Source organism: Scyliorhinus torazame, chromosome 4 (assembly GCF_047496885.1).
Source record: "Scyliorhinus torazame isolate Kashiwa2021f chromosome 4, sScyTor2.1, whole genome shotgun sequence".
NCBI lineage: Eukaryota > Metazoa > Chordata > Chondrichthyes > Carcharhiniformes > Scyliorhinidae > Scyliorhinus > Scyliorhinus torazame.
In genome coordinates, this window is record NC_092710.1 from 107513756 (window position 1) to 107527314 (window position 13559).

The 13559-nt window shown below is 48.8% G+C and overlaps 1 protein-coding gene across 1 annotated transcript in view; it reads left to right on the forward strand.

Annotated features, from left to right (window-relative positions):
• The window catches only part of col21a1 (collagen, type XXI, alpha 1), a 485509-nt gene that overhangs the window by 103343 nt on the left and 368607 nt on the right, over positions 1–13559 (forward strand). The window contains exons 4-5 of the mRNA XM_072498439.1: positions 2374–2539; positions 2657–2882. Coding sequence (XP_072354540.1) covers positions 2374–2539; positions 2657–2882 — 392 coding nt within the window. The remainder of the gene's footprint in view (positions 1–2373; positions 2540–2656; positions 2883–13559) is intronic.

The window sequence follows — 13559 nt, forward strand, 5'->3', positions numbered from 1 at the left end:
GTGGTCCGCGAAGAGGTCGGTGATGTCCACATGCCCCAGGACGTACCTGTTGTGCATACTCCCTGGAAGCGTGCACACAGGTACATGATCTTCATGTGGTGGTCGCACACGAGCTGCACGTTCAGGGAGTGGAACCCCTTCCTATTGATGTAGGGCGTTCTCTGATGGCTCGGTGTGCACAAGGTGCCATGCATGCCATCTATTATCCCCCTGAACCTGGGGTATCCCGTCGATGGCGGAGAATCCTGATGCCCGGGCATCTTGTTGGTCTAGTCCATGTCAAAGTGTATGTAGTTCGCTGCCCAGGCAAACAGGCCATCCATGACTTGTGGGCTGTAGCTTGTGAGATGGCACACAAGTCCCTACTGGAACCCTGGAATGACCTGGCATGATTGGGATGTGAGGCAATAACTCCCACATGGCTCGCCTACCCATGGGGATCCACCAGGGAGCTGTGAATTCCTCAATTAATTACGATTGCCAATTTCCAATTAGCAATAGCCTTCAGCCGCATGGCCAGAAGCCTTCGCAGTCAGTGGGAGTTATTGGTAGTCGGTGGGGCAGGCGGGCTGGGGCTGGGTTGCCGCTGAATGGGAACACACAGTCCAGGGATTGGCATGGCGGACATGAGGGTGCTGAGACATCCCCCCCCCCCCCAATATGGGCAGGTTAAGTGAGTGGGAAAAAAATTAATGGCAATAATGTGGGAAGATATGAACTTGTCCACTTTGACAAGAAATAATAGAAAAGTGGTAGACTATTGAAATAGAGAAAATTGCAGAAATTGACACAGAGAGATCTGAGTGCCCTGGTACATGAATCACAAAAAATGTCAATGGACTTTTGGCTGGTTTGCCACATCCCCTGTAGCAGGTCCCACCACGGTGGGGAAGGAGAATCCTGGCCTGAGTCTCATAAATGGAAAATTCCACCCTGTGTTTCTAATCTTGAAAGTAGGTGGCTGAGGGATGGTATCATAGAGTTATCGGAGATAACAGTATAGAAAGATGGTTCCAGAAAATCATTTCAAAATCAATTACAAGCTTTGGATAAGTTTAATCTAGATAAAAGCAAATCTCAGGAATATCTTTACACAGAGTGATTAACACATTGCAGACTTCTGGATAAAGTACTGGAGGCCAACAACTGTATTTATTTAAGAAATCAGTTGGAAAGTTTGGAGCATGATGGGCCAACAGAAATCAGCCAAATTACATTTTCCATTATCGTATATCTATAAGTAATTGAATCAGGACCATAAGAGTAAAAATTGTATGCGGTTTGTGGAAAAATGGACTTGTCAGCCAAATAATTTATTGTTGCCCTGTTTTCTTATATTTTCATGTTATGCCTGTAGCACAGCTTTGTGTTAGAAACAATATTTTCGATACTTGACAATTTTTGAAATTTTGCTTTGTTTTCAATTCCCTTGCTACATTACATTTAATTTGAAAGTACGAATATCAAATTTTCAGCCTAGCCTGTTAAACCTTTTAACTTAATAACTGTTATTAAAATCTGCATTTTAATGAATAGTTGCCCTGCCAAACTTTGTAGGTGTTTTCCATGGGTGCATTTTACAGCCCCCTGCAAGCATATTCGAAGGCGTGGGATTGCTCGTAAAATAAAATAGGTGGTCTTCTGCCACCATCCAGCCCTCCCCAACCTATTTCCCATGCTACGGCGGCAGGTAAGACGTCAGGCAGCTGTCCCACCATTGGACCTTTTGAGGCCTGTGAGTTGCCAACTGATGACCACTACCACTTAAGGGGATAATTAATGGTCATTCTAGGACCTCATTCTGCCTCCACTGCCATAATACGTGTGGGAGGGGAAGGCAAAAGTAAGGTGTGAAACGTGTTAGATTTCACTGCATGGTATGCTGTCGGGCAGTAAGGGGGGTACTCCTTTGGGGGAGGGGGATCACTGTGCCAATCAGAGGCAGCAGCACCCTCAAGATCACACCCTCTCCCTTTAAGTGTTTCCATCGACTCTAAAATACGACCCCCAACTCCCCCCCCCCCCCCTCCCCCCCCATTCCCATTCTCCTAACTCTCCCTCCACCAGTACTGGAGTCTGCTAGGCAGACTCATCCAAAATCCTGGACTTACCTGAGTCTAGAATCCATCAGTTGTCGTCTTCAGAGACTGCTGGCAGTCCCAGCAGTGGCCACTACTCTATTCAGGTGCTGCTGAGACTACAGAGCTCCTGCCTAATTAGTTATAGCTGCGGGGAGCCGGGTTTCAGGTGTGTAGGCTGACCACAGACCTTTTGGTCGTGGGAGGGGGCGAGTGTCATGTGTCTGTTTGTGTGTATATATGCCAGTGTATATGTAAACGTTAATAGCAAAACATTTATTTTTGTTCTCTTCAGAAACTGTGTGCCCTACAAGAATACCTGTGGCATCTCGAGATGAAAAAGGTTTTGACATCCTTGTTGGATTAGATATTAGGAAAAAAGCCAGTAAAATTCAAGGCTCTTACAGTAGAAAAAAAGCTTATAGTGTTACACCACAGAGTGATTTAACAGATAAAACAAGGTATTTGTTTTCAGGATCTACTTATTAGAAACTTTGTTCTTTTTACCTTTTCATTGAAGCATTGTTTACATTTTGTGGAATATTATGTCCTTCATAAATCAAGGGTTTTCATTACAGGGATATTTTTCCCGATGGCCTTCCTCCTTCCTATGTCTTTGTGTCTACATTACGATTGAAGAGACCTGCAACTAAAGAAAAATGGGATTTGTGGAGAATACTAGCTCTGGATGGCACAATTCAAACAGCAATTACACTGAATGGTGAAGACAATACAGTAGTTTTTTATACAACACACATGATGAATGAAACACAGTCTGTGACCTTCACTTCTCCTCTGATAAAGGTAGAACGTACCTTAAATCCTGTTTATCTTATTCTGTCTGATAGCCTCTTCAGAAGAGACATACCTGTGGTGTTTTTTGTGTTGCTTATTTCAGGATGGTTGGGGTACATAGAACATAGAACATAGAACAATACAGCGCAGTACAGGCCCTTCGGCCCACGATGTTGCACCGAAACAAAAAGCCATCTAACCTACACTATGCCATTATCATCCATATGTTTATCCAATAAACTTTTAAATGCCCTCAATGTTGGCGAGTTCACTACTGTAGCAGGTAGGGCATTCCACGGCCTCACTACTCTTTGCGTAAAGAACCTACCTCTGACCTCTGTCCTATATCTATTACCCCTCAGTTTAAAGTTATGTCCCCTCGTGCCAGCCATTTCCATCCGCGGGAGAAGGCTCTCACTGTCCACCCTATCCAACCCCCTGATCATTTTGTATGCCTCTATTAAGTCTCCTCTTAACCTTCTTCTCTCCAACGAAAACATCCTCAAGTCCATCTATGATCAGCCTTTCCTCATAAGATTTTCCCTCCATACCAGGCAACATCCTGGTAAATCTCCTCTGCACCCGCTCCAAAGCCTCCACGTCCTTCCTATAATGCGGTGACCAGAACTGTACGCAATACTCCAAATGCGGCCGTACCAGAGTTCTGTACAGCTGCAACATGACCTCCCGACTCCGGAACTCAATCCCTCTACAAATAAAGGCCAACACTCCATAGGCCTTCTTCACAACCCTATCAACCTGGGTGGCAACTTTCAGGGATCTATGTACATGGACACCTAGATCCCCCTGCTCATCCACACTTTCAAGAACTTTACCATTAGCCAAATATTCCGCATTCCTGTTATTCCTTCCAAAGTGAATCACCTCACACTTCTCTACATTAAACTCCATTTGCCACCTCTCAGCCCAGCTCTGCAGCTTATCTATATCCCTCTGTAACCTGCTACATCCTTCCACACTATCGACAACACCACCGACTTTAGTATCGTCTGCAAATTTACTCACCCACCCTTCTGCGCCTTCCTCTAGGTCATTGATAAAAATGACAAACAGCAACGGCCCCAGAACAGATCCTTGTGGTACTCCACTTGTGACTGTACTCCATTCTGAACATTTCCCATTAACCACCACCCTCTGTCTTCTTTCAGCTAGCCAATTTCTGATCCACATCTCTAAATCACCCTCAATCCCCAGCCTCCGTATTTTCTGCAATAGCCTACCGTGGGGAACCTTATCAAACGCTTTGCTGAAATCCATATACACCACATCAACTGCTCTACCCTCATCTACCTGTTCAGTCACCTTCTCAAAGAACTCAATAAGGTTTGTGAGGCATGACCTACCCTTCACAAAGCCATGCTGACTATCCCTGATCATATTATTCCTATCTAGATGATTATAAATCTTGTCTCTTATAATCCCCTCCAAGACTTTACCCACTACAGACGTGAGGCTCACCGGTCTATAGTTGCCGGGGTTGTCTCTGCTCCCCTTTTTGAACAAAGGGACCACATTTGCTGTCCTCCAGTCCTCTGGCACTATTCCTGTAGCCAATGATGACATAAAAATCAAAGCCAAAGGTCCAGCAATCTCTTCCCTGGCCTCCCAGAGAATCCTAGGATAAATCCCATCAGGTCCCGGGGACTTATCTATTTTAAGCCTGTCCAGAATTGCCAACACCTCTTCCCTACGTACCTCAATGCCATCTATTCTATTAGCCTGGGGCTCAGCATTCTCCTCCACAACATTATCTGTTTCCTGAGTGAATACTGACGAAAAATATTCATTTAGTATCTCGCCTATCTCTTCAGACTCCACACACAATTTCCCATCCCTGTCCTTGACTGGTCCTACTCTTTCCCTAGTCATTCGCTTATTCCTGACATACCTATAGAAAGCTTTTGGGTTTTCCTTGATCCTTCCTGCCAAATACTTCTCATGTCCCCTCCTTGCTCGTCTTAGCTCTCTCTTTAGATCCTTCCTCGCTACCTTGTAACTATCCATCGCCCCAACTGAAACTTCACACCTCATCTTCACATAGGCCTCCTTCTTCCTCTTAACAAGAGATTCCACTTCCTTGGTAAACCACGGTTCCCTCGCTCGACGCCTTCCTGCCTGCCTGACCGGTACATACTTATCAAGAACACGCAGTAGCTGATCCTTGAATAAGCCCCACTTATCCAGTGTGCCCAACACTTGCAGCCTACTTCTCCACCTTATCCCCCCCAAGTCACGTCTAATGGCACCATAATTGCCCTTCCCCCAGCTATAACTCTTGCCCTGCGGTGTATACTTATCGCTTTCCATCATTAACGTAAACGTCACCAAATTGTGGTCACTGTCTCCAAAGTGCTCTCCTACCTCCAAATCCAACACCTGGCCTGGTTCAGTACCCAAAACCAAATCCAACGTGGCCTCGCCTCTTGTTGGCCTGTCAACATATTGTTTCAGGAAACCCTCCTGTACACACTGTACAAAAAACGACCCATCTATTGTACTCGAACTATATCTTTTCCAGTCAATATTTGGAAAGTTAAAGTCTCCCATAATAACTACCCTGTTACTTTCGCTCTTATCCAGAATCATCTTCGCCATCCTTTCCTCTACATCCCTAGAACTATGAGGAGGCCTATAAAAAACTCCCAACAGGGTGACCTCTCCTTTCCTGTTTCTAACTTCAGCCCATACTACCTCGGAAGAAGAGTCCCCATCTAGCATCCTCTCCGCCACCGTAATACTGCTCTTGACTAGCAGCGCCACACCCTCCCTCTTTTGCCTCCTTCTCTGAGCTTACTAAAACACCTAAACCCCGGAACCTGCAACATCCATTCCTGTCCCTGCTCTATCCATGTCTCCGAAATGGCCACAACATCGAAGTCCCAGGTACCAACCCATGCTGCCAGTTCCCCTACCTTGTTTCGTATACTCCTGGCATTGAAGTAGACACACTTCAAACCACCTACCTGAACACTGGCCCCCTCCTGCGATGTCAAATCTGTGCTCCTGACCTCTATACTCTCATTCTCCCTTACCCTAAAACTACAATCCAGGTTCCCATGCCCCTGCTGCATTAGTTTAAACCCCCCCCAAAGAGCACTAACAAATTTCCCCCCCAGGATATTTGTGCCCCTCAGGTTCAGATGTAGACCATCCTGTCTGTAGAGGTCCCACCTTCCCCAGAAAGAGCCCCAGTTATCCAGAAATCTGAATCCCTCCCGCCTGCACCATCCCTGTAGCCACGTGTTTAAATGCTCTCTCTCCCTATTCCTCATCTCACTATCACGTGGCACGGGCAACAACCCAGAGATAACAACTCTGTTTGTTCTAGTTCTGAGCTTCCATCCTAGCTCCCTGAAAGCCTGCCTGACATCCTTGTCCCCTTTCCTACCTATGTCGTTAGTGCCAATGTGGACCACGACTTGGGGCTGCTCCCCCTCCCCCTAAGGACCCGGAAAACACGATCCGAAACATCACGTACCCTTGCACCTGGGAGGCAACATACCAAACGTGAGTCTCTCACGCTCCCACAAAATCTCCTATCTGTGCCCCTGACTATAGAGTCCCCAATTACTAATGCTCTGCTCCTCTCCCCCCTTCCCTTCTGAGCAACAGGGACAGACTCCGTGCCAGAGGCCCGTACCCCATGGCTTACCCCTGGTAAGTCGTCCCCCCCCACAAGTATCCAAAGCGGTATACTTGTTTCTCAGGGGAACGACCGCAGGGGATCCCTGCACTGACTGCTTTTTCGCAGTCCCTCTTACACCAAAGATTGGAGATAGGTGGGTAACTGTAACTAATTCCCTGAAGCTGCTATCTATGACCCCTTCTGCCTCCCGAATGATCCGAAGTTCTTCCAACTCCAGCTCCAGTTCCCTAACTCGGTCTTGGAGGAGCTGGAGATGGCAGCACTTCCTGCAGGTAAAATCAGCAGGGACACTAACTGCATCCCTCACCTCAAACATCCTGCAGGAGGAACATTGCACTCCCTTCCTCTAACTTTCTACCAAGATCTGGCTAACAACTAAATTAAATTTTTTATAAAAAATAATAATAATATAATAAAATATGGTACTTACCTCAGACCAATGGGTTTTATTATTAGGTTAGAGGAGGCAATAGACAGCAGAGACTTTTTTTAACTCCATGTCAGCTTTGATTGGATTTTATATATTAAGGTTTTTCACTCTCAAGTGTGCATGGGTGAGAGATGTATTAGGTTATCAACAATTAAATTTTTAAACTTCACATTGTTCCAGACATCTGCCCATGGCGGATACTGGGTCAGTGACATATGGTCAGGGGCCATAGAGGGGTGGGTAATGTCATGTGAGGGAAGGGGGGGGCGTTGGAATCTAGGCAGCCTAACAATTTCTGAAACAAATAGGATGCTAAGTTTCAGGGTTAGTGGGGCTGACTCCTTCCCACATCATCCCCCAAACCTGAATGAAAATCAGAGGAATTTATCGAGCAACCCGCCGGATGTTTATCGGCAACAGAGGTGGCCCGCCAGCGGGATTTCTGATCCCGCCGCTATCGAGGGCATTTCCCATTGATTGCACCACTCGTCGCTGGGAAACCCGTGTGCTGTCGGTGGAGCAGAATACCCTGCCGGCATGATCAGCCGGTAAATTCTGCCCCCGATTTGGGATAAGTTTTATTGAGGCAGGTCCAGTAAGTGAGGAAATTCAGGGCTGAATACAACCTGTGGGTTAAGATTAAAGTGCAGGAGATTTTGTTAAAAAATCAGATCATGACAGTTATACAGATCTTATCAACTCTTCAAAAGCATTTGGGTGGGATTCTCCGACCCGGGTTGGAGAATTGCCGGGCGGCGGCGTGATCCCGCCCCCACCGGCTGCTGAATTCTCTGGCCCCGGGGTTTTGGCGTGCGCGGGAATCGCGGCGCGCCGGTCGGCGGCTGCTGGCAGCGGCCCCCACGGCGATTCTCCGGCCCGTGACAGGCCGAGTGGCCGCCTGCTTCTGGCTGATCCCGCTGGCATAAATCACAACAGGTCCTTACCGGAGAGACCTGGCTCCACGCGTGGCCTGCAGAGTCCTCGGGGGGATCTGGCCCCGGGGGGTGCACCCATGGTGGCCTGGCCCGCGATCAGGGCCCACCGATCCGTGGGCAGGCCTGTGCCATGGAACCACTCTTAACCTCCGCCATGGCCTGTGCGGAGAACCCCCCTGCGCATGCGCTGGGACGACGCCAGCACATGCTGGCGCTCCCGCGCATGTGCCAACCCACGCTGGCTGGCGGAGGCCCTTCGGCGCCAGTTGCCGTGGAGGATTCCGCACCTTCGGGCTGCCCGACGCTGGATTGGTTCACACCACTCCTTGGCGCCGGAGTGCCCCGCCCCGCCGGGTAGGGGAGAATCCTGCCCTTTATGTCTACGCCATTAATTCATGATTCCCACACTCTGATTTTAAGGCCCTTGCAACAGACAAAGGGCACTATTCTCCAATAATGGGACTACGTCCCCACGCCGGCGTGAAAAGCGGCGCCAACCACTCCAGCATCAACGGTCGTAGATAAAGGAGAATGCTCCTCTTCCTAGGGGGCTAGGTCGGTGCCGGAGTGGTCCCCGCAGCTCCAGCCGGCGCGGAACAGCCGACGCGAGTTCACGCATTTGTGCTACGGCCTTCGTATTTCCGTGCTTGCGCGCTACAGCCGGCGTATTTCCGCGCATGCGCCGGGGGGTTCCCTTCTCCGTGCCGGCCCCCGGGCAATATGACGGAGCCCTACAGGGGCTCGGCGCGGAGGAACATAGGCCCCCATGGAACCAGCCCCCCCACCGATAAGTCGGCCCCGATCGCGGGCAAGGCCACCGTGGGGGCCCTCCCCCGGGGTCAGATCCCCCGCCCACCCTCCAGGACTGCCCCCGCAGAGACACCTTCCAGGTCCCGTCATGTGGGACCTGAGTAACCCAGGCCGGCGGGACTCGGCTGAATTCAGCAGCCACTTGGCCCGCGGGGGCCCGGAGAATTTCCGGCGGGGCTGCTTTGAATGGCCCCCGGCTGGCGCGGTCGGAATCCCGCGGACGCCCGAGAATCGGCGGGGGAGAATTGGGAATTCTCGCGTCCCCCCGGCGATTCTCCGACCCGGCGCGGGGTCGGAAAATCCCAGCCAAAATGTCTGAACTCAGCATTAAGTTCACGTGCCCTGCTGAGTTTTGGTTTCCCTCCTGTGTGAATCCCACCCTCTTGCCCCTGCCACCCAAACTTGATTGGCTGGAAATGGAGGTGGGACATCCAACCTGGGTCCCGCCTGCCATTCTTAAACATCCACAGAGTCTGCTCACTTCTTGAAAATCTGGCCCAGCTTGTCAAATCCACTGTCTACACTATTTTATATCTGGATATTATATAGTAAAAACAAAATTTAGTTTAATGAGTTTAATGATACTAGGGCAGGCCCAATAACAATAATAACAATCCCCTTATAAAATATCATTGTTCTTGTGCTTTGTTTGACATTTCTTATTGTCTTTATTCTTTATTGCTTTGTTCCAAGTATAATTTGAATGTTGCAACATACATAGAAGCATACATAGAAAATATAAGCAGGAAGAGGCCAATAACCCTTCAAGCCTTCTCTGCCATTCATTATGATCATGGCTGATTATCAAGTTTAATACCCTGATCCCACCTTCCCTCCTATCCCTTGACTCCTTGAGCCCCAAGAGCTATATCAAATTCCTTCTTGAAATCACACAACATTTTGGCTTTGACTACTTTCTGTAGTACTGAATTCCACAGACTGACCACTCTCTGGGTGAAGCAATTTCTCCTCGCCTCAATCCGAAAAGGTTTATCCCTTATCTTCAAACTATGACCCCAGTTCTGGGCTCCCACTATCGGGACCGTTCTTTCTGAATCTACTGGTGGCCAGCAGCTGATTTGTCCGCCCGCCCTCAGCTGGCGGGTTTGTAGGTCCTGGCGCCGTATTTGATACCAGTTAAGCACACTTATGACGTTCTTTCCAGCCCACCTGTCTTCACCAGACCATGCAGAATGTTAGCAACCTAGAAGGAAAAGCCTAGCAGTCACAAGAAGAAGTCTGTTCCTCAATTCAACCACCCACCCCCGAGAACATCACCTGCGAGGTGCCCATGCCCCACTTGGACCTCTACCCACTGTACCTGGAGTCTTCAACCATCCCCTTCCAATAAACAGTGTGGTATCTCTGTGATCCGCTTGTCTGTGAGTTTTCCATGCAGCCTTGCTGGGGTCAAGCTTCCTGCCACTTGGTCTTCCCTCTACTTTCCATTGTTTGTCTTCTTCCTCCACCTCCCTGTCCCCTGCCTACTATCAGGAGCCCTCTCTCCCCACGACCCATACAGATTTCCTTCCACATTGGCCCTCGTCAGGTTACCACGACCACACATATCCTCCCCCCTGCCCCCCCCCCGCCCTGCACCTCCTTACCTCAAACTCCATCCTTGGTCGAACTTCAGACCTTAGTTACAATGGCTGCACCAACCCCATTGCACAGTGCTCCAGTGAAGGAGGCCCACATTCTCCCGTACCACAGGCACCAAGACGGTGGCACAGGCTGGTCCATGGGTCCAGTAACAATGTGTTGTCCATGAAGACCAGCTCGACATGGAGATGGAGGGCAGGAACTGGTCTGTCTCAGCAGAGTGTTGTGGAGTGCATCAGGAGCAGCGCAACACTACAGTAGAAGACTTTGTTGCCTTGAGGTCTCTGGCAAACTGAGGGCCATCTTATGCATGTCATTCCTTCAAATTGGGTTTGATGCCAATGTGATGTCCCACTGGCAAGATTGAAAGGCCTGACGGACACAGGCAGGCTGCTGTTTTAATGAGCACTCGTGAGATGCAAATGAATGCAAGTTGCATTCACGCCACCTGAAAGTGAAATGAGCAACCTACTATTAAGAAAATTACAACGTAATTGTATACCAGCAGGTTTCCAACTTTTGGCTTCCACCAGATTCCTCACACCTGCCCGCCACCAAACCCACCGTGGGTGGTTTGGGAGAATTCCGTCCACAGTATTTTGAAGAAATTTTGAAGAAACATCATCGAATCATAGAATTTACATTGCAGCAGGAGGCAATTCAGCCCGTCGAGTCTGCACCGGCTTTTGGAAAGAGCACCCCACTTAAGCCCATGCCTCCGCCCTATCCCAGTAACCCCACCCAACCTTTTTGGACACTAAGGCCAATTTATCATGGCCAATCCACCTAACCTGCACATCTTTGGACTGTGGGAGGAAACCGGAGCACCCGGAGGAAACCCAAGCATGCACAGAGCGAACGTGCAGACTCCGCACAGACAATGACCCAAGCCGGGAATCGAACCTGGGACCCTGGAGCTGTGAAGCAACTGTGCTAACCACTGTGCTATCGTGCTGCCCCCAAAAATTATGACTTTCATAAGAATGCAGAGAAATGCCTCAAGCCTGTCACAATAGTAAACTATTGCAGCAGATGTAAAACACAGAACAGATTTATGTTTGAGGATTCTTCCCAGTGGAAAGTATAAGGTTAACATTTGGGCACCTTCTGACTTCCCAAAGCCTGTTCCACCATATACAAAGCAGGAGTCAAGAGTCTGATGGAGTACTTGCCCAGATGTGTGCAGCTGCAACGACAATCAAAAAGCTCTTCACCATCTAAGACATAGTGGTCCGCTTGGTTAGAGCCCTACCGACGCCATAAACATTCACTCCCTCTAACCCCTCCACCACCAGTGCATTTGGCAGCGGTGTTTACCATCTTCAGGATGCACCGCAGCAACTCACCGCCGGTGGGCACCCTCAGCAACACCTTGCAAACCCACAACTTCTACCACCTAGAAGGACAAGGACAGCAGCCACAATGTGAGTTGTTCACATTGACAGGAAGAATAGGAAAGCAGACTATTATTTAAACTGAAAGAAACTGCAGAATGCTTCTGTACAAAAGGATCTGGGCGTCATTGTTATTGGCATCGCTGTAGGAAAACCAGAAATTAAAATAACCAAACGTATTGAATGACCCCCCACATAACAATATTTCCAACAAGACTTAATATTTGTAGTTTCACTTCAATAACACAAGTCAGAACCAAATTACGAGAGAATTAACAGGAAAATTATGGGCGCGATTTAACGGGGGAAAGAAAGCCCCGTTTTGGATGCATTTATCAAAAGAAATGCCGCACCGAGGCCACACTTACCTTCATTTCTTGCACTGACGAGTTGAGATTGAAGCATCATTTTTAAATGCCGCCCTAAACTCTCGACATCACCCCCCACCCCCAACTCCCCCACTCAGCATCCCCACCGTGTCCTCTAGACCCCTCTCAATACCCCAACATACCTGTCGAGCCCTCCCCCTCACCCCACCTCATAAGAGCAGGGCACCCCTTGGCCCGATCCCTGGATTGGGAAACCTGACACTTGGACACCTTGGCACTACGTGCCTGCCTGGCAGTGCCCAGGTGGCAGTGCCAAGGGGCCCGTGTGGCAGAGGGAGTGCCAGGGTTCCACTTTACCCAGCGCCCGACCACCCGGGAGCCTCCGATGGCCTGGGAGACCCTCCCAGTTGGCGTTACGCCTGGTCCATGTTTGTGTGGACCGGCGATAAATGGCACCACAGGGAGGTCTCCCAGGCATGGCCGTTCATACCTGGTCCTCGGGCACTGACATATTTAAGTGAGCCTAACTGCTCACTTGAATATGTAAATCTGCTCTCACCCAGCTCGTCATTTACACAGATTAAGTGGTTTCAAGGGCTTGCACTTTCTGTTGTGGATACATTAAACGATCTTGGTAATTGGCACTTTTATTGCCCTGTAGTAAAATGAAATTTTTAACATAGTGGTAAGTAATGAGTGAATAGTTTTTTACTTGGTTAAGTCACACCCACGGTGTGATAGTAAGCATGTGACAATACATGTAAAGCAGACTAATGTTTGTGGTGGTATGAAGAAAAGAGTATGGGTCATGGGGAGGTGGTTAGCTTTGTGAGTATATAAAAAGGAAAAAAGGTGCAGCATTTAAATCCTGTTGGGGTGGAAATTAAAGACAAATGGGACAAAGCAAAGTGGTTAAATGGGAGAAAGGAAGCAGAGCTGCATAAGGTTGGTAGGAAGTAGAATTATAGGCACTGCTGAGCAGTCACGGAGTGAGGAGAGAAAGTAAATTGTGGAAGTGGATCAAGTACATTGGGAACTGATGTTGGGAAAATAGAACTGTGGTGGGAAGAAGAGAATCAATGGCTGGAATTCTTCTGAGGCAGCAGAGATCTGCTGCTGGTCAAAAGCAGGAGGTGACACCACTTCATCTGGTGGCAGCCAATTAAGTGCTTGCCACAGGACTTCCATCCCAATTAAGGTGGGTGGCCCTTCCCCAAAACTGTGAACCCAATTAGAGAGCCAGAAGTTCAGCAGACTCAACAAGACCACTGCTCACAGTGGTCATTGCTGGGGCTGCACTTGCAGAATGAAGGCATATTGATGACTGTGTACTCTCGAAGCAACATAAGTGGAGTCCGGGGATGACAGGGGGTCATTGGGGGCAGGCAGCGACGTTGCCATGGGAATTTATTTTCTATCAGAGCCCACCGTAGTCTAATGAGCACACAAAAAGGAGACCCCCACCCCCTCTTACGTGGGGAAAATGCCTGCGGAAAGTCATCCCTACTTGGTCAATAAA